The sequence below is a fragment of the Toxorhynchites rutilus genome, chromosome 3 (assembly GCF_029784135.1).
Source record: "Toxorhynchites rutilus septentrionalis strain SRP chromosome 3, ASM2978413v1, whole genome shotgun sequence".
Taxonomy (NCBI): Eukaryota; Metazoa; Arthropoda; class Insecta; order Diptera; family Culicidae; genus Toxorhynchites; species Toxorhynchites rutilus.
In genome coordinates this window covers 324,210,779-324,232,371 of record NC_073746.1, presented here as the reverse complement: position 1 = coordinate 324,232,371, position 21,593 = coordinate 324,210,779, and the positions used below count along the sequence as shown (strand labels likewise).

Below are 21,593 nucleotides of genomic sequence, written 5' to 3'. Positions count from 1 at the left end.
TGTCAATTTTATATTTTTTATTACATCATTGCGGAAGATGTTTCTGTGGTTGTTTTAGTGGTGATCGGAGTTATATTTCAGAAACTTTGAAATCAGCGAACTAGAAACTACAGAAAGTTCCGGATTCTGATCAATAAGTGTTAGAAAAAAGTTTCGGATGAATCAATCAGTGGTAAGTGAAGCAAATGAAATTGCTCGAATATAATCAATTTCAAACTATGCTGCCAAGGGAAACTGGCTAATGAGCCTAAAATAAACAAAAGGGATATAAAAAACAGAGCTCCTAAAACATAATGGGATGCCGCATGTATGGGGGCATTCGTTTTTTAGAATACTTGCAATGTCGCGAGTATGGCGGCATTCGTTCGCTAAGGCTTAAGCGATTATCGAACAAGACGACCTTACATTGAGTTACTACTAATGAAATTCATTCCACCTGCTTGTTTCTTGAGTCACCCTTCGTAGGGCTTTGTTTAAACAAATGTCATCGTATGTAAACATCGGTCAAAATATTTGTTTCGTATCATTCATACTTTTTCATTAGCTACCTCCTGAACCTGGCTGACCCTAATTTTGAGTCAGCAAATCATACACAAGCTTTGTGCATTCCATGGACAGTCTGCACTTGCCGCCGAGCGAAGATCCTTGCCGGTTGTGCTTGAAGAAGTGTGAGCAGACATACGGCATCTACATAAACTCGCCGGATGGATTGCTCCGCGAGCTGCCGAGAAAGATTCTCGATTGCATTGCGCTGGAAATCAGCGATGCCGAACCGCAGCTTTTCTCCCAGCTGGTGTGCAGCGAGTGTGTATGCAAGCTGGACTACTTCCACGAGTTTCGCGAGAACTGTCGCAAGTGCCAGACGTTTTTTAGCGGTAGGATTTAATACTTCCAAGCTGGGTGATAAATTGTATGAATTTTTTTCTTTCATCAGAAATGTTAATGTTTTGTCAAGCTGAATCCGCTGTGGAGCAACAACAGTCACAGCAACAGCAACAGGAGGATCATCATCAAATTCTTCCGGAAATTAACTTTGCCGGTAATGAGTTTATGCTCGATGGAAACACCAATAAGGATTATGAATACATTATCCAAAGCTTGGAAAAGGAAGATATATCTTTCAGTGCAAACGTGGAGGCGTTGAAGGTAAAATGCTCGTTAAACTATTGTTCTATGTTCTAATAGTTCAATTCAACAGCTGAAAAAGGAACTAGAAATCTCAATTCAGCAAAATCAACAGCAAGGGAAGTTTATCCCGTTGACTGAACCGTCCGCCAGCGACACAGTGATACCAAGCGAGGAGACTTGTTTCAATAATTTGGAGGCCATTGTGGAATCGATCACTCAACAAAATGCGAATGACGGATATGTTATAACCGAGGTCCCAACAGAAGATGATCTGGACTATGATGATTTCGTAGGAATCGAAACCGTCGATGATAATAGAGATGCTGTGAGGGGAGCATTATATGTTTATAATACAACATTTTTATTTTTTATATAGTCGATTTCAGAAATTCAAGTTCAAGAAATTATTGAAGAACAGAGATGTCAACATACGGCAGAAGTTATTCCACAACCAATTCCGTCGGATGAAAAACTGCAGGATTCTGAACTCGAGCCGGTGAAAATAGAGATCGAACCAGTGACGCAAGCACCTAACGATCGAACCTGTGATATCTGTGGAAAAATGTGTACCACTCGGACGAAACTAAAAATTCATCGCAACTCCCATTTGAAAATCACCCCGTTCAAGTGTCCGATGGAGAATTGTCTCAAAGCTTTCAAGTCGAAAATTGGCCTCGACGAACACGTGGCCAAGCACACAGGAAACTATCCAATTTCCTGCGACATCTGTGGAAAGGGTTTTCTGAACCAAAGCTATTTGACGGCCCACCAGCGGACTCATTCGCAGGAGAAAACCTTCCGGTGTAACATTTGCAAACAAGCCACGTTCAAGACGAAGAAATCTCTTATCGATCACAAGAATCGCCACTTGGGGCTTAAACCATTCGAGTGTGAACAGTGCGGAAGACAATTCACGAACCGCTATTTGCTGCAGCAGCATGAACAAGTTGCGCACACCGGTGTGCGATTTCCTTGCCCCGATTGTGATAAGAGTTTCACATGCAAAAGCTATCTGAAGGTCCACCAGCGGATCCACAGCAACGATCGGCCCTTCGTTTGTCAGGTTTGTACATTGTTTGAAATGATGGTCTATGTTGAGGTGCAATCGGTTTTTTTTCCTGATGCACAGATTTGTCAGCGTGGACATCTGACCCGCCGGGATTTGGAAGTACACATGACTGTTCACAGTGGGAAGAAGGAATTCGTGTGTGATGTTTGCGGGAAGGATTTCGCGCGCCTGAATGCATTATCGTTCCATCGGAAAATACACGACAATCGAGAGCATCGTGTGAATGCGGAAGGTAAGCCAAATGAATCAATCCACGGAAGCTAGTGAATAAAATCAGTTCTGATTGACAACTCGACCTGTTTCGGATGCGTAAGTTATTCCTATTGTGAAAATCCAGAGCGATATCGAATTGCTGTTATTTATTTTTCTCTTCTTTATACGGATGCCAGTAATGGTCCTTGGTCCAGTTAAAAAGCAGAATTTTGTAAACAATCGACGCCATATTCGAATGGAAGATTTGCTAAGATGGACATTCGAATGTCATTTGAAATGTTATGAGAATTTAAATTATTTTTGCATGACAAAAACATTGATTAAATTACAGAAAAATAATTTCCTCAAATTATATTTTATACCTGTTGTCGCACTCAATGCGAAACTTCCATTGGAATCCTTTTGTTTATCCAATTTAATGATCAACGCGAATCAAACAATTAATTGAAGTTCCCCTCGATTTTATTTGACGTTTTGCATGCCGGATCAGTTAATTCGCGAATGTCGATAACTGGTCTTCCCTTTTCGCCCAGTTAGCGAATATTTACTGTACTCAGTTGAGATTTCTATGCCAAGTAACACGCCTCGAATGCATTCTGGCAAACTCTAAAATAATCACGCGTGCACACAGTGCAAGTGGGAGGATATTTCTTTGACGAAAAATCTCCCCGACCAGAACGGGAATCGAACCCGAACCCCCGGCATGTTATTTTATTACGCTTTTACATACGCTGTTATTTTATTCAAGTCGCTCGTTTATAACTTCGGATATTAGTTTAAAGTTGACGTTAATAACTATTCATGCCACTAATGGATTTTGGTGATTTACATACCAAACGAATCGGAAATGTACATTTCTACCCGTGTCGTCAACAACAAACAACTTATCGATGAGCAACTAAGGAGAAATCGTTAGATTGAAAGCCTCCGTGAATGAAGGAAATTTTCATTTTTCGTGAGGACACCGACTGGACAACAGCGTTGCTGGGCGAGCTGGACGGCGAGGGATCGAGTACCTTTCTCAAGGCAATGGAGGTGAACGAGTAGGAATGTTTCCCAAGGGTCTTTTTGAAGACTAGAGACGAATGAAATGAAAAGTTTGAAGAAGATGGCAAACTTTCAGTATCGTTCTAGATACGAAGCAACCAATATCGCTATGGCTAAACAGGAGTTAAGTTTTTGCACCAAAAAGATATTTGGGGAATACCAAGCATCTCGAATGTCGTGCTGGAATGTCATAAGTTATTCGGGTTCGCGTGCCCGTCACAGAACTGCCACCAACTGGGATTGCATTTGCGCTAATCTTGATCATAATGAAGCAATGCTACTCTTTCCGAGGTTGTTAAGATTAACAGAAAGAGTTTATTTCGTTTATTTAGTTGGTGACTAAATATGTAAGTAAATGTCGTCCTGGAATTTTGTATGTGATTTGGTTTCGCTTGCCAGTAGCAAAACTTCCTCCACTAAGGAAGTCAGCTGCGCTTATCCTGAGCATGAGAAACTAATGCAACTTTTTTCGAGGCCATTAATATTAACAGAAGCGTTTCTTTTGAGAATAGCGCAAAATGATGAGAAGTGTTTATATTCCTAGTAGTCTCAAGCCACCAATGTATGGCTCTGTATGCATGCTATGGCGAACGCTTGTTTGGCGCTTGGCTTACGTTGTACAAACGATACCTAGAGGTGCGATTCCTTTAAGGCAATACTAAATAACATGTAGCATGATATTTGATACTTGCAAGTGTTGTCATTGTTGTTGTTTCCATGCGGTGCCAAAGATATATTGATGTAATTATGAGATGTGGAATAATGGTGCTGGTGCAACAAGTATGTAATCGATTGTAGTCGAGTCTATGTCAATTGCGAAAAAGGCCATCGGAATAGCGTTCGAGGTAAATTTTCAATTTTCAATTGACATGAATCAAATTGCGACATACGATCAGCTAGTGTATTGTTCTGCGAAGGCAAGAATGAATCATCAATCATTTACCGTCAACTATAAAAAGAAACATTTCAGGGCTATCAAAAATTTTTTATCCCTTTTGTTTATTTTAGGCTCATTAGCATTTTAGCTGTAACAGAGCCGAATTCAAATCGTGTAAATGTCACATGTTTATCATATCTATAATTAGCAGATTACACAGTTGTCATTTTTCGGCGTTAGAGTATTATACAGTAGCCATTTAGGCGTAAGTATTTTCCTTCTGTTCTTCTATTATCCAGTTAGACCGGACAGCGGAGACAGTTGACTGACCATTGTTGAGTTATTTATAGAACTGCAGCCCGATGTGTCTTGCAGAGCAGAGCAGTTGTATGGATGAATCGATCTTATTTCGACCGTGGATCGATCTCCATCGCTGATGATTGTTGCGTGGACGTAGTTGTTCTGTAACAACACAAAGATGGTCAATGACGGCCCTGAGCTTTGAACTCACGATCGATCGCTTACTAAGCGAACGCGCAACCAATGTGGCTACGGAGATATCCCCTCAAACTTTTGTACTAGACAGTTATTTCTAAAATTCCATAGCATCATATAAAAATATGCGAAGTTATAAAGAAGCGATTTATATAAAATAACAGCGTAGTTATACGTCAACACGCAGGTCAAGAGTTCGTGTTTTCTGATGAGAAACTTTTTGTCTTGCAACAGCCGCACAATGTCCGAATTGATCAGCTGTAAGCGCTGAAGCTGGCCAGCATCCCCCGTCCCACATAAACATCTTGTGGTTCCAGAGCGCCGCACAGTGGTCCCTGAAAAAATTTAGGCGGCCAAAACCCAAAACATGAAGTTGCGTAAAAAAATCCTGTAATCTATCTTATATTCTATGATCTTCAAGGCTTCTAGGATCACGTGTTTCACCCCATTCCGCGCGCGCATCATTGCCCTGATAAAGCGACAAGATACCAGTTTCGCATGCTCGCTATTTTGGAGGTTTAATTTTGCTTCGGATGGACTTATAAAAATTGCCCAGCATTTCCCCGCAAAACTTTTTTAATGAAGGTGTTCCTCAAAGTGTCTCTTATCCCCCGTTTTTGGATTTTTTTTTCTCAATATTAACCCAAAATGTTAATTAAAAATAACTGTTATTTGAAGTTGTGCCTTTTCATTAATAATGTGAATATTTTTTGTGGATATGGCCTCCCAGTTATGTAATAAGAATTTGTTCGATCATTTAAGAACAACTGCGCAGGACATAACTGTTTCAACTCCCGTGAGGAATTCTCATTATACGACTTCGTTATTAGAAAAACAAATTTAACCAACATTTCGTCAATTTTGCAAGCGCTTCTACGAAAGAAAATTGGGAGATTTGTTAGTAAGTTAGTGGAGAAATGGGGCTCTGCAAACAATATGGTGGACCAATTTTCGAATGAAGAAGATGCATGGCTGATGTTAGAATTTGTAATTCCTTCAGAAACTGGTTATTGTAGTATTTTCTCATTATGAATGGTGCTTTAAAAATATTTTATAGGTTACAACATTTTTTATGTTATTGAGGGACTGCGACACCGAGTGGTAAAAATGGTTCATCTCTAGGAGGGAGGCCTGAATAAAATTACGAAGAATGTAAAAATATGTAAATTTTGAACTTTGCCGCATTGCTACACCCCACTTTTAATTTTTTGATGAAACCGGGTTTGAAAAATGAACTCAGCGTATCCGAAAACCCCAGTCTACCAAAAATTGGATTTTTAGCTCAAAAATCTGAGTATTGGCCGCCTAAATTTTCTCAGGGACCACTGTGCGGCGCTCGTATCCAGGCGTGGGAAGCTCCCACTGGTGTTCATCGAGAAAAACGTGTTCTGTAAGACCAAGGTTCTGGAAAAGGGTGTGGCTCCGACACTGCGAGACCTCTACGGGAAGGATCGTTACGTCTTTAAACAGGACCTCGCTCCGACTTACACGGCGAATATCGTTCAAGCGTGGTGTCGGGAGAATTTGACTGGTTTTCTCGAAAAGACTTTGTGCCATCCCAGCTCCGCGGATCTTAATTCCCTGGACTTTAATGTATGGTCGGCAGATTTGAGAACGTTGACCGGACACTGTCCGAGCTGGTATCACCTTAAAAAATATGAAAACTTACAGATGCTAATTGTCGTCTCTGTATCTTCGATGCTGAAACTTCTGAACATGTACTGTGTCAATGCAGTGTATTAATTCAGCGAAGACTGCAGATTTTTGAAAAGAGCATTCTTATGCAAAACGAGATTTGGTCTGCTAAACCAAAAAATGTAAGGAACTTCGAGAAGGAAATCATTTCTTCTTGGGGTTGTGTGTTTATCACTTATGGAACGAACTGACAGTGAATATATAGTAAACTGGAGGGCATTACAATAGATCAAATTAATGGTCGCAGTGGTTTAAGGCTCCTACTGAAGAAAAAAGAAATAGTATCCGTGTACACCGAGGTTTTTTACGTGGGGGATAGGTACCTTGTAAAAAGCCGCGTTAATTGAAAAATCCGCGTAAAAAAACCAGATCAATTAAAATCCACGTGAGAATCGTGATAGGGTGGGCACTAATTTCCGTCATAAGCACATAAGTTCCGTCGTAAGCACTAATTACTGTCTTATGCTCTGTGGGAGCATGAAGGAAAGATGTGAGCTGAGAGAGAGATGTGATACCGCGTTAATTGGAAATTCCACGTAAAAAATATTAAATATTAAATTAAAAGAAACACCATATCGGGATTATCTTTGCTAGTTTTATTTTTCTTGGGTATTGATGTATTGAGTAAATATCATGTAACGTTTGTCGTGATTGAAACAACTGGGTAGGGTTTGAAAATTGTGTATATATATACCTCATGAAGAGCTATTCTGGCGCTAGGAATTGTTCTGTAGTAAGAAGATCTATTGAGCATGTTCAAATACTGGAGAAGTTGGATTCCGATTTAATCTCTCAAGTGTATTAATAGAAACGGATGAACTCTAGGTGTTGATTTAGGTCATATTACTATTAGGTTTTTTGGGTTAGGGATTTTCATGATTCTTTTACTTCATTTATTCTAGTGAAACATGAAGTTGGTTTTGTACTGTAATCTATAGAAGTTTTCGAATTGAATGTTCATTTCTAAGTTTACCATGGTATTTTATATGCTTCAAAATCCCTCCGGGAACATTTGTAATAATTTTAAATAACTATTCTCATTTTCAAATATCATCACATATTTTTTCTTACTTTCTCGCATTATGTTCTGGTTTGTGCTGCCAAGTTCTACTCGGTTTTGAATAAGCAACCATCACGAGTTTTTTTTTCAAATGTCATCAATTTTCTAGTATGAGACAACTTTTCACACGTTTCTTTGGAACAGTATTGCAAATGACGTGTATGATTGACAACGAATACTACGTTTCAAGTAGATATTATTCACACTATTTCTGCTCAAAACTGTCTCCGGGTTAGGGAAACACTATTTCTTATCACATGGCAAAATTTAGGTCCACCGACGACTCGCCTTAGTTGCTAATTGTGCTGATGCAATCAATTGCCTTCACGTGGTGGCTGATGTCCACGCTGGATTCCCAGGTATTCTTCAGGTTGTTACTGCTAATAAAGTTGCAGCTCTGCTGGTCGTGCTCCGATCCGATGGAAAACTTTCGACTCAACGGCAGCGTGTTGGATCCGGTGAACGATGCGATCTGGTGGCTCTCATTTGGCGTTAGAACGGTTGTGGTTGTGTTGATGATCGACGGATTCGACGCGCACAGAAGTGGGATCGTGTCGGTGCAGATGCTGGGCTGGGTCGTATCGTTATCGGCACCGTTGTGGCAATTTATGGAGTCGCCGCAATCGACGATGCTTTTGTCCAGCGTTTCCGTCGGCGATATGGCACCAATAAAAGGGCAAATATTAGACGAACGGACCAGCATGCACCAATTCTGAAAAGGGAAATTTGAAGAGGGAATGTAAATTTGGGTTATGAGTGTTTTTTTTTTACGAACGAAAATTATGCTACAAGGCAATCAAAGATTATTCGTTGTTTGGAAGGAAACTGACAAAGAATGGAGGTAATGTCATTCAAACCAGCAATATAACGGAAAACTTTCGTAACGTGAATGCACCACAATAGGTTGCCTGCGAAGAGAAAGACTCTAGACGTGGATGGATCGACATGATTTTTTGAGAAACCTTGATTTAATTTCCGAGTGATTGTACCAAGGCACGAACGAGAACTTGGCGTAGGAGTGTGCCTGTTGTGTAGGTTGTGTTGTTGGTCACGAAAACAGCCGTCTGTTATCTGGATTGGTTTTCTTCAAACGGGTTATATGAGTTGAAGTTGTAGAAAGATTCCGTAACCATTAGGCAAAAAATAATTGCCAAGCAGATTTGGCGAAGTGTCTCGGGATTAATCAAAAGTAAAAAAAATGAGTGGGTTATATCTATGATATAACCGCAAGGTTCACGTGGAACTACCTTAGCTTAGCAATCATTCGTTTGTATTGATTAAATTCTTGATTGAATGAAACAGTTTCCAAATTCAATTGAGTTCAATATATTTGCTCTGTGAGTGAAAAAAATGAACAAATGCTGTGTAAAGTCAATTCGTTTATTGTGATTGATTGTTCTTCGTTACAAGTAAATCTAATGACGGACCTTTTACGTTTGGTATGATGACTAGAACAAAATATATGTACGGAAGAATTATCAAACGTTTGATGAACCAGCCTAAGGTTGAAAATCTTTCCAATAAAGACAAAAAAAAAATTATCAAACGATTATTTTATTTTACATTTCCCTCTGAAGTTTACATCCCAAAAGTGTACATACTTCTCGAATCTCGAATTTGCTTGAAACTGGGAAGTTCATTCGCTTCTAGTGGCTGCAAGATTTTCCCAGGTTCCTAAGTTTAGAAGATCATGTTAGGACAGACATATTCCACTCTGCACAAAGGCAAGCGAGGACAAAAGTACTCGCAGTTTGCATTTATTTGCAGAGCCGATCTCCCCAGAAACCTTGGTTTTGGAGTCTGTGTTAGGGAAACACATTTCAATCGGAACAAAAATATCCCCAACTTGTATGAATTCGCAATGCCGATTTCCCCACGCTCCATGGATTTGAAGTCTGTGTTAGGGAAACACATTCCAGACGGAACAAAAATACCCCCGACTTGCATGAATTTGAAATACCGATTTCTCCAGGCACCTTGGTTTAGAAATCTCTATTAGGGAACACATTTCGGTGGGAACAAAAGCTCCCCCTACTTTAGTGTGTTCTTTTTCTTCTTTTTGGCTTTAAGAGGGTTTAAACTTTTCAGTTCACTCGCCTCTAGGCTCTTTCGTGTGCTTGCAATGCCGATTTCGCTGCTTGGTTTTAAAGTCTGTGTTAGGGAACATTTTTCGATGAGAACAAAAGTCCCCCTACTTTCATGTATTTGCAATGCCGATTTCCCCAAGGCTGCTTGGTTTTGATGGCTGTGTTAGGGAAACCGTAAATCGGGCCAATCAAAACGATGCAGTTAGGGCGTTTAGATAACGCCTAATATTTTACAGTTATTCAATTGTTTATTTAATGAAAAACAACATTTTGTTAGTTGCGATAGATGCGTAGAAATATTCCCTATCAAGTGATGCAAACATCTCTCCTATCCAGTACGAAATGTTCGAGCTATAAGCATTCGAAATCTTTCATTTTTTCCTGCATGTTCTGTGTTTAGGTTTTCATTTTACCCTCCATATATTCCGGTTAGACGTAGTCCCACGACAAAAAATGTTTTTATATTAATAGGAGTACCGGTAAGTTTCTTCGTTTTTTTTTCAAAAATTAATGCTTTATTCTGCAAAAAGGGTTACAAATTTAATTTTCAAAGTAATGGCCATCGCTAGTCACAACCTTTTCCCATCTTTCTGGCAATTCACGGATCCCTTTGCGGAAATAATCGGCCGGTTTGTGGGCCAACCACGAATTGAACCAATTTTTGACATCATCAAAATTGGAGAAATGCTGGTCAACCAAGCCATGTTGCATCGATCGAAAAAGGTAGTAACCGGATGGAGCAATGTCTGGAGAATACGGCAGGTGGGACAAGACCTCCCATTTCAGCGTTTCCAAGTATGTTTTAACCGGTTTCGTGACATGTGGCCGAGCATTGACGTGCTGCTAAATAACTTTATGGTGTCTTTGCTCGTATTGTGGCCATTTTTCCTGCAGTGCACGGCTCAACCACATCAATTGTCGTCGGTAAAGATCCCCCGTAATGATTTCATTCGGTTTTAGCAGCTCATAGTACACCACACCCAGCTGGTCCCACCGAATAGACAGCATAATCTTCTGATCGTGAATATTCCGCGCGGTCGTCGATTTTGATGCATGGCCGGAGTATCCATACGTTGCCCGACGTTTAGAACTGTCGTGATGGACCCACTTTTCATCGCCAGTAACTACTCAATGCAAAAAAACCCTTTCTTTGATGCCATTCGAGCAGTTGTTCGCACGTGAAAATACGGCGTTCGACGTCTCGTAGCTTCAATTCATACGGCATCCAATGGCCTATCTTTCGGATCATTCCCACTTCTTTTAAACGATCGGATATGGTTTGCTGAGCTACTCCAAGTGTATCTGCAAGTTTTTGTTGCGTTTGTGACGGATCTTGATTGAGTGAAGCCTCCAATTCTTCATCTTCAAATTTTGTTGGCGGTTCGGAATGTTCTTCGTCTTCCAAGTCAAAATAACCACTTTTAAACTCTGCAAACCACGTCTGACACATTTGCTCAGTTGGAGCATGATCACCATCACTTCCACCAGAATGCGATGCCTTTCCGCAGCTTTTTTCTTCATATTGAAGTAATGAAGCAACTCCGCGCATAAACACGTACGAAATTCGACATATTCGAAGTGGCAAAAAACTATGTTGTTTACGCTTCAACTTTTTGACATATACTGAAAAAGACGCGCAATGACAGTAGCTTTCCAACGAATGTCTGGAGATTTGATTCACTGGAATAATAATCAAGTTACGCCATCTGTTGTAAAACCGAAGAAACTTTCCGGTATAACTAATAAAATACACACAATTTTTTTTTTCAGAAAAAAAACAGGAAAAATTATTCCGATGAAGTTTTGATGAATTTTCTTTTTTTTCTTCGGATACCCTCTATCAAAGTTTGAACTTTCTATTGGTCAATCTCAGGGGCCATTTAATTCCACGTGCCACTCTGGAGCCCTTCTTAATTTTTGAACTGGGCAATTGTCTTTTTCAATGTAATCGACCCCATTGCATTGGTATCACTGAAGCACTTCTCGACTGTAGTGGTAGCTTGCCAAATCTGGCAAAAACTTCACCGGATCTTTGTGAGACACTTTTCCCTATACACAATCCTATACATACAGGCCATTCCATTCGTCTTGTTTGTGACGAGAACCTTAGTTTTCGGACCACAACTCTAATCCTTTGCCAAATCAAGAACTTCCAAATGTATCAACGAAAACGAACTTTTTTTTTATCTGTATTATAGTGACTTTCAACTCATTTGGCTGGTTCGTCACTTTTACTTCCATTTTTGGAAGAATGTCGGGAGTGAGAGTTCAATACTCGTGACCTTTAGCGTGAGAGGCATGGAAGTTACCACTACGCCGGATCGCCTCCACGAAAACGAACTTGAATTTTCTTGGGACTTCTCCTCTGGCAGTGGCTTCATAGAATTTCAGGCCTGGAAGCTGTCCAAAATCCATCTTCACTTACGTTTCGTCATCCATTAGTATGCATCATTCGTACTTCGTCAAAACCTTTTTGTACAACTTTTAATTTCGAGATTTTACTTCAGTATCCTGTTCGGTTGCTTGAAGGCACGGAAATTACATTAACCTTCTCGCATATGGATTCTCTTGATGGTAACTTGGAGTTGCGCTTTTAGCGATGTCGTAGTCCGAACGTCCCGGGTTTGCCTTTATTTTTCTCAATATCTCCAACCTCAGCTTTCGATCGTAAGTTCCACTACGACGCGTTCTCTAATTCATCTGTACAACAATTTTACGTTCACGGAAATGTTTCAGTGCATCATACACGGTCGATTTAACCACTTCCAGTGATTTTAGTACTAGACCACGCCGGATTTCTAATGTGGGTGTCCAAAATAAATTTTCTTCTCTCGTCTTCCATCCTGCAAAACTTTTTCAAAACGGAACGGACCATCGTTAAAATATTACTGTTGAAAGATATACTTTATAAGTGTAACATTTATGAAGGAATCTAAAAGACTAGAAGCGCTTTTGTAGCCACAAGATGCATCATGTCGTATGCAGAATTTACACATAAATTTAAGAATTTCAACGCTACCTAACTATATTATTCGTGCTTGGTGAAAATGCAATCGGATCCCTAATACGAAGGTTTGTCATCGAAACGTTCAAACACCGGTGATATCTCTAAAGATAATGTAGATCAGGCAAACCTGGAGGCACTCGGTAATCGATAACAGTTTGGCTGCTTATGATAATCCGACTTGGCAAAGCGAACACTAGCCAGCATCTGCAGCGGGAGTCTTTAGAACAGTCTTGCAAACGATCGACATATTTGATGACCATCACATACTGTCCTTGTGCTTGTACTGAGTTGTTGCTCAATATTCACTGTGAACGTGACCACGAATGCATTGCTACGGCTTCAACAGTCACATCAGAAATAAACGCACAGTCACGAACACGACCGTCAGTTGAATGTTGAATGAGAACATTCATTCTTTTTCTATCGGACATACACATAAGAGCGGTGAAAATATACTATTTTCATTCTCCCGTTCGTAGTCATAACTATCCTTTAATTCCGGCCTATTTGATTTAAGTTTGAATGTCACTTGACGGCCAATGATTTGAATACTTTTTCTCTCTCTTTATTTTGCTTTCGAGCGTAGCTGCACACATATGTCCAGATCCACACACTTCATAGACTTCAACGCTTGGGCTGAGGAATGGGGAAGCAGATGTACCAAAGCCAGAGGGTACAGTCTATTAGAAGCCTTCGTAAAACTAGGCTTCGCACTTTTGAACGTATGCACCGGCAGCACCTTTCGAAAGGATGGCCGCGAATCCATCATCGATGTAATCTTCTGCCGGAGTGCCGGAGGAATACACACATAGCGACAACCAGGCAATTCTGTATAGTGTCGGACAACGGAATCCTGCGGTGGTACGAAGAACAAGAACCGGTGAGCGGAAGTGGAGGACAAAGTCTGGACGTCGATGAGCTGACAGGAACATTGGTGAGAGCATGCGACACAGTGATGCCGAGAAGATTGGACCCGACGTATAAACGACGCCCAGCCTACTAATGGAACGAGACACTCAGCATCCTCCGCGCTAACTGTCTTCGAGCCAGAAGAAGAGTCCAGAAGGCACAAACCGATGCAGAAAGAGAGGAGTACTGCGCGTTGTTTCGAGCGACAAGAGCCGCCTTGAAACGGGAGATTCGTAGAAGCAAATCAAACTGCTATAGGGAGCTGTGTCGAGGCGTCGATGCAAATCCTTGGGGTGGAGCATATCGAATCATGATGGCGAAAATCCGTGGTTGAACGACTCCCATGGAATTATGTCCGGAAAAACTTAAGGTCATCGTGAAAGGACTCTTTCCGCACTGTATGGCGAAGACGAAGCCGAGAACGCACAAGTCACCAACGATGAACTCATCGCGGTGGCAAAAGGTTTAAAGGTGGAGAAAGCACTCGGCCCCGATGGAATCCCCAAGGTAACTTTGAAATCGACGATCCTTGCTTCCCCCAATATGTTCAGGAAGGTGCTGAAGAAATGCCTGGATGACGGCCACTTCCCTGTGAAATTGAAGATCCAAAAGTTGGTGCTGCTTCCGAAACCAGGAAAGTCACCTGGAGATCCATCATCTTATAGGCCTATTTGTTTGTTAGGAAAGCTCTCAGGGAGGATTATTCTCAACAGACTAGTTAAATGCAAATGAACACCCTCACGGACTGTCGAAAATGCAGTTCGGGTTCCGGAAAGGAAAATCGACAAAAGAGAAAGCTCAGGTCTCGCTCGAACAAAAAGGAAAAGGTGATCGTTACTGCGCGGTGATTTTGATCGACGTGAAGAACGCGTTTAAAAGTACCAGCTGGGAGGTCATCGCCGAGGCGCTACACAGATTGGAGGTCCCTGGTTACCTGTATAAGATACTAAGGAGTTATTTCCATAATCGGATCCTGGTATACAACACAGACAGGGGACAGATACTGAAGAACATCTCGGCGGGATTTCCACACGGTTCCATCCTAGGTCCAACGCTTTGGAACACGATGTACGACGGTGTACTAACGCTGAAGCTACCCAAACGTCTTTTGTGTGGAGATCGTGGGATTCGCGAACGATATCGTAACAACGGTAATCGGTGAGACGCTCCAGGAGGTGGAAATGTTGGCGACTGAGGCTGTGGATATGATCGTTAACTGGATGGACAACGTAAAGCTCCAGATGGCACATCACAAAACCGAGGTGCAGTTAGTGAGCAATCGTGAAGCAGTGCTGCGGGCAGTAGCTGATAGTAGCTGTGACGGAGTGCGCGTCATGATGGAGGGCACTACCAAATTGGCGCACCGTTGGGAAGAGAAATTCCGCGAGGGTGAGTGTGACGGGTCGCGTGACATGTTAGAGGGCAATCCCTAATTGGTACACGTCTCGACGGGTAAACGGAGGTTTGTGCAATGGATGAGCGTTAAGGAGACCAACGAATTGTGAATAAGAATATTGAGAAAAAGGCTAGGAACAACGCTAGTCAGCGTTGGAAACTTGTGAAGAGCATGAGCACAGCATTAGCGCCGGACCACAGTAAATGCGTTAGTGAATGTGTTCAAATCAATATTCTCTAACAACTTTGAACACTCAATGAATAAACTCTTTAATAGTTATGGGGGGCCTAACGACATTCTGTCAATCATTTCTTATCACCCATTTCATACTCACCAAAATATTCAAACAAATCGCAAATATAACCGGCATAACGCACGAGTGCACATTCTCGAGGGCAATCACGCTCAGAAACCAACAGATCGAGTATATCGGCTGGAAGAACAGTCCGAACTTGATGGCCCGCTTGAAGTCCGTGTAGTCCTGTAAATCGGACGCCATACTAGGGGTAGTGGATAGGTCCGCCAGCGATAGCGGACCTGTATCGAACCGTGCCTCACAACAGTCGAGAGACTTCTTCACAGCGGGGAAGTTAAATGTATAGTTCGATGTTTGCTGGGGCAGCGTGATGATAGATTGTCGACCCTCCAGCATGTGGTTGGCATACTCCTGGCAGCATTTCTCCTTCAACTCCAGCTGTGGGTAGCTGTTGCTTCGATTGGTCATATGTGTCCCTACTGAGGGTATCCTCGGATACATGAAGTCGGCACACTTGGACGTGGTCTCAATTATGCTTTCGATGCTCTCGCACAGCATTTCGGTTTGTTTACTGGAGATCCTCTTGAGGCTGACTGTCCCAAGGATCGTCGTCAGGATGATGAGGAACGAGATTGGAATCATGAAGCTGACTATCATTCCTTTCTGGATGGACATCCAGCAGTAGCGGTGCACCTCGAAGGTATCAATCGACGACGCATACGAAAACTGAAACATTTATATTATAGTAAAACTTAAAACAACAAAGAAATGCAGTCTCAACCTACCAAAATGTAAACCGCCGGCACGCCGTAACCCATCAGATAGTTGTACTTCAGCTTAGGTGAGGACTCGTTCACGATAAGATCGTAGATGACGTAGATGTAGATGAAACACCAAATGCTGGTACTCAAGTGCAAATAGTGCAGCAGGATCGCTATCATCTCGCACTTGACTGCGTTTCGAGTCGCTTGGACACCCAAAATAAACGAAAAGTTGGACGCCGCCAGCATCAGCAGCAAATTCAAACAGATCGGATAAAACGCGTTGAAATGTCTCATGCGGCGGTTTCGCAGGAACAGTATTATTGCTGTTAGTATCTGTGGTGCCAGTGCGAATACGGCACCTATCACAATGACGTTGCCACCGAAATCCTTTCGCAGCGTCCCGTTCGTGCCGTAGTAGATGTACATTATGTTATCGATGAAGTCGTGGCCCTTCATGTCGTTATTCAGGCTGTCGAACGAATTGTCATCGTCCATGCGGGCTTGCGGATTTTTTCTCAGGGATTTGGAGGAATCTGTAAAGAAAAATTATATTTTTACAATGCATTTATTTTTGAAGGGGTGATAACTCACAAACTTTGATCACGTTGTCCTCCCCAGGATATCGGTTGCGCTTCATCGCGCTCTTGTTCAGAAATGTAGCGTAGATTTGATCTGGATCGGGGTAAATGTCGGGGGGACGTGTAATTTCATCCTCAGGCGAACTGCTACTGCTGCTGCTGCTGCTATGTTCCTCCCGCACAGGTAATGGCACCCCGAGCCCAAGTCCGGCGAGCCCTCCGTTTTCATACTCCTGGTTGAAAGCGCTCCGGGACGGGTTGGTCTCGTAGTCGTAATAGATTGGTTCCACGATATCTGCCGCCGGCCGGGTGAAGTTTATGAAGTCGTTGATGTAGCGTGATTCGTACGTGCCATGCTTGGGGCGGGCTGAGGTGGAACGAGCTGTAGAAGACGTTAGATAACAATGCATTTTTGGTGTTATGTTTGACGATCAGATATGGTGGTGGAAAAGTCATATATTCACCCCGATTCTGCATTCCCACGGATTTCGTTCGAACCGTTATTTCGTTCGAGTTTCGTTTTGTCCATTTAATGTTCGAAGAGAAACAGATCGAACGGAATGCAAAAACAACTCGACCGAAATACAGAATGGAATTTTATCAAGTCATTCGAAATATTTCGAATCGATCGAAATACAGAATAGGGGTGATAATGTCGATCAAGATATACATCGTGTGTATATAAAATCATATAAAATGCGAAAAACGCGACTTTATCCGTTACGATCCATCAAGTCGTTATTCGATATAACAATCATCGGTTCTATGATATGTGTGTGGCATCATAAGCTATAATAATAACCTTGCCGATATCGCCGATATCGTCGTACATCAACAAGCATCGCCCCATTGACATACCAATACTAACGAAGGAGTGATTCGGCTTCTCAGAGCGCGTTGGGTGATCCCTCGGTAATATATGTCACACAATATGCACAATCGTAAAATCGAACTAATCGACATTTTATATGCATATCAGACAGATGCAGTTCTCGAGTCGCATAAACGTATAATTAAATGTAAATGTAAATTAAATGGAATGTATCACTGCGAAAAATCGTATTACACGCCGTGAGAAATCGTTCAACAGTGAATCGTATCAGATCATAAATGAATCGCTTCTGGTCAAATACATAGCAGGAGCATCCTTGTCTTTCGCAGAAATGTCGACAGTTCTCGCCCGTATCGAAGCGATCCTGAACTCGCGTCCAATTACAACGCTTTCGGATGACCCGGAAGACTTTGAGCCCTTGACTCCAGGGCATTTTCTCATCTTCAGGCCGCTGAACGCTGTCGCTCGTCCCGAAGCCAACATCAAGAAACCATCGTCTCTCAAGTTACGATTCGAACACATCACCCAAATCGTCCAACATTTTTGGAATCGTTGGCATTTCGAGTACCTGACGTCGCTACAAGAAAGATACAAGTGGCACAAGAAGATCATCGTCAAACTTGGACAACTTATGCTGATCAAGAAAGACAACCTGCCAGTGCAAAAATGGTTAGTCGGTCGTATCGTCGAAACATTTCCTGGTACCGATGGAATCGTGAGAGTCGTCAACGTTAAAACGCAAACTGGAGTGCTCAGAAGACCTGTCTCGTATTTCCGAGTAACGAGGATAGCAACAATTGAAACATTTAACGAAAGCGAGAAATAGAAAGCAGCGAGTGCCGAGCCTGCACGTACCGAGTGAGATGCATCAGTGTTTGTAATCATCATCATCATCATCGTCTTCGATCATCGTCGTCATCGTGACGAAGCGAATCTCAACGCTACCTACGATCGTCGCCGGCAGAGCAGTAGAGAGGAGGAGATGTAAATAACGGGTGTTAAATAAAAAATGAGAATTTTTTCAATACCTTTCAGTAACTCAAATAAAGAGCGTAAAATTTTCTTTCTCCAAGAAAATTGCTCTTTGGGCTCCCTACAAACAGTAGGCGTGTTTGGTTTTGCTAGTTTGAATTTAGTCAAAGCAAAGATGGCGTCGAAACAGCACGTGCTCCGCGAACGCGTTGTACGGTTCTACGAAACGCATTTCCAGCAAGGAAAAAAGTTCACGGTGGCACATTTTAAGGAAGAAAATGTACCTGTCAGTACGGTATATCGTATCCTGGGTTCTATAAACGTAGAGCGAAAGGTCGGAAGTGGTCGTCCGGTGACGATAATGACGAAGCAGAGGAAGACATCGTTAGAGAAGCTGTTTGACAACAAGGACGTAACCAGCCTGCGTGACGCAGGTCGGAAATATAGCTGCTCCCACGTATTGATCTATCGGACCCTCAAGGTGGAAGGAATCGTCTGCAGGAAGAAGACGAGGTCGCCGGAGTACACGGAGGAGCAGATTGAGACGGTTAAATCACAGTGTCGGTGGATGACCAAAAAATACCGCGGGACGTCTTTCGTTCTGGACGACGAAAACTATTTTCCGCTGTCCAAAACGCATATTCCAGGAAATGATAATTACTACTCCAGCGACAAGTCATCCACACCGCCTGAAGTGAAATACAAGTTCAAGCACAAGTTTGAAAAAAATTATAGGAGGTTGTGTCCGCATTGTTGACGTAGAACTACACTGTTATTTTATATAAGTCGCTTGTTTCTACCTTCGGATATTATTCTATAATGCTGTGAAATTTTAGAAACTTGCAAGTATCAAATATCATGCTACATGTTATTTAGTATTGCCTCAAAGGAATCGCACCTCTAGGCATCGTTCGTACAACGTAAACCAAACGCCAAACAAGCGTTCGCCATAGCCATAGCATACATTGGTGGCTTGAAACTACTAGGAATATAAACACTTCTCATCATTTTGCGCTATTCTCAAAAGAAACGCTTCTGTTAATATTACTGCATTACTTGCATTACTTTCTCATACTCGAGAGAAGCGCAGCTGTCACCCTTAGTGGAGGAAGTTTTGTTACTGGCAAGCGAAACCTAATCACATACAAAATTCCAGAACGACATTTACTTTCTTGGTGACTAAACAAGCGAAATAAACTCTTTTTGTTAATAACAACCTTGAAAACAGTAGAAATGCTTCATTATGATCAATATTAGCGCAAATGAAATCCTAGTTGAAGGCAGTTTGCGACTGGCACGCGAACCCATATAAATTATAACATTCCAGTAAGACATTCATGATGGTTGGTATTCCCCAGATAATTTTTTGGCGCACAACCTTAATGCTTAACGCTTGACGTGCCGAAATCACCTACTCTGCTGTTATTCGATGCGGTGTGACCAGCCTGAGGGCATCCGTATACTAGCACATAGGATTTGACAGCGTCAAACATGTCCGGGTCGCAAATGCAATTTGCGACCACTGTCACTCGCGAGAACTGCCAAACTCTCAAGCTGGTGTAAAACAAGGCACTTAACATACTACCAGGTGGGTCAAAACGTGAAGTGGTTTTCTGCAGCCATTTAAAAAATACACAAAAGTAAATTAAGCCGATTGAGCACAATTTGTGGAATATACTGATACTTTATGAAATACTCATTGCTATATTCATTATATTCATTACGTTTTACGCTGCAAGCGTTTCATTTATTGTCTTTGCGTTGAAGGCACCATAATGATTTGCGCCATTTGGAAAACGAAATTAAGGACGAAATTAACACACTTCTAGAACAAAAAATAATGAATGAAAATTTACTTTTCTGTATTCAATATGTATTCTATGTAATAGAGTAATACGTTTCCTCGAAAATTGTGAAATAATATGAAACTGAAATTGTGTTTGATGCTGATTTTATATTATAATGGTGAGTTTTTGTGATTATTGTGTTGTAAAATATTTGGAAATATACAACCAAATGGCTACGTTTTATATTATCATTCAGACCCTTGTGATCATCATGATCATTACATTTCACATAAATTTTTTTTTCAAAAAACAATTCTTTTTTTAGTTAGCGAATGGGCGCACCTTGTTCCATAGATTTGCCTTGAGTTCGCCGAGTAATTTGATAGGTTTGGCAATGACAGCTAAATTTGTAGCACATCTTGACTCGCGGATCATATCCCCTTGCCCGGGGCTTGGGTGTGACACTCGCGAAGGCTCGGTTCAGTGCAAGCGTTTTTCACTGCACCAACATCGTGTGCATCATTAGATGACGCTTGCCTCGAAATTTTATTGCCCCTGGCAATGCGTTCGTTTTTTGCAGGGCTCGAGCCTGCCTTCCTCTTTTTCTTGCTCATGACACTACGCGAAGCGTCCAATTTATGACGCGGAAAGAAATACACACGATACGAATAACGCGAAAAACGAACAGAAAAACCAAACGACGATATCCAAGTTGGATTACCACTAGTGGGGTCCAATCTTAGATCGAAGCGCAACGAAAGCAAAGTGAACTGGATTGCTCAACAGTCCGATTCCGAATGAAAGATTGCCTCAGCGAGATCCACTGTTTATACTCTAGGCAAGTGTTCGCCTTCATTTTTCTACTTTTCCTTTTCCTTTGAGACTTTAAATCCTACGATTTCCCCTCCGTTGGTCGTCGATAAGTTGCTCGTTATTGACCGCTCTGTTCGGGAAAGCACACAAATGAACAGAACAAATGTATGGGAAAATGGAAACGCTTAAAGTTTTCATGAAATTTTACCATTTACAAACCACGGGATTCTAATGTATAACATATTAAACAAATCTTACGGTATTTCCGATTCGTTTAGTATGTAAATCGCCAAAATCCGTTCGCGGCAAAAATAGTTATTAACGTGAACTTTATTTCATAAAAACGTGACCTGTTTTCTGATTTGGCACCCTTAATGAAAGACGTAGTTCTACGTCAAAAGGTTATGTTGTACATCGCCATTTCCGACCGGGGCCTTTCAAAGCCTTGGTTTAAGCCGAGCGGTCTGGCAATCAACCAAAAAATCTATCGAGAAGAATGCCTCGATAAAATCCTGCTGCCGTTCCTGAACGAGCATCACGCGGATAGGAAGTACGTCTTCTGGCAGGACAAGGCGTCTTACGCCAAGAAGACGCTGGCGTATCTTGAG

At 41.7% G+C, this 21,593-nt stretch overlaps 2 protein-coding genes across 4 annotated transcripts in view; one reads left to right on the top strand and one right to left on the bottom strand.

Moving 5' to 3' along the window:
- Positions 1 to 469: 469 nt before the first annotated feature.
- Positions 470 to 21,593, top strand: part of LOC129778095 (zinc finger protein 568-like) — a 76,872-nt gene continuing 55,748 nt past the window's right edge. The window contains exons 1-5 of one of the 3 annotated variants that reach the window (XM_055784770.1): positions 470 to 875; positions 935 to 1,146; positions 1,199 to 1,453; positions 1,505 to 2,191; positions 2,258 to 2,429. In XM_055784770.1, the coding sequence (XP_055640745.1) occupies positions 611 to 875; positions 935 to 1,146; positions 1,199 to 1,453; positions 1,505 to 2,191; positions 2,258 to 2,429 (1,591 nt within the window). In that variant the 5' untranslated portion in view covers positions 470 to 610. Of the gene's footprint in view, positions 876 to 934; positions 1,147 to 1,198; positions 1,454 to 1,504; positions 2,192 to 2,257; positions 2,486 to 21,593 lie in introns of those variants that run through there. The other 2 variants (XM_055784772.1, XM_055784771.1) reach the window with 2 other exon arrangements.
- Positions 7,106 to 21,593, bottom strand: part of LOC129778093 (uncharacterized) — a 36,156-nt gene continuing 21,668 nt past the window's right edge. Inside the window, exons 2-5 of the mRNA XM_055784768.1 lie at positions 16,595 to 16,963; positions 16,025 to 16,536; positions 15,318 to 15,965; positions 7,106 to 8,296 (exon numbers count right to left, since the gene is read on the bottom strand). Coding sequence (XP_055640743.1) covers positions 7,874 to 8,296; positions 15,318 to 15,965; positions 16,025 to 16,536; positions 16,595 to 16,963 — 1,952 coding nt within the window. The 3' untranslated portion in view covers positions 7,106 to 7,873. The remainder of the gene's footprint in view (positions 8,297 to 15,317; positions 15,966 to 16,024; positions 16,537 to 16,594; positions 16,964 to 21,593) is intronic.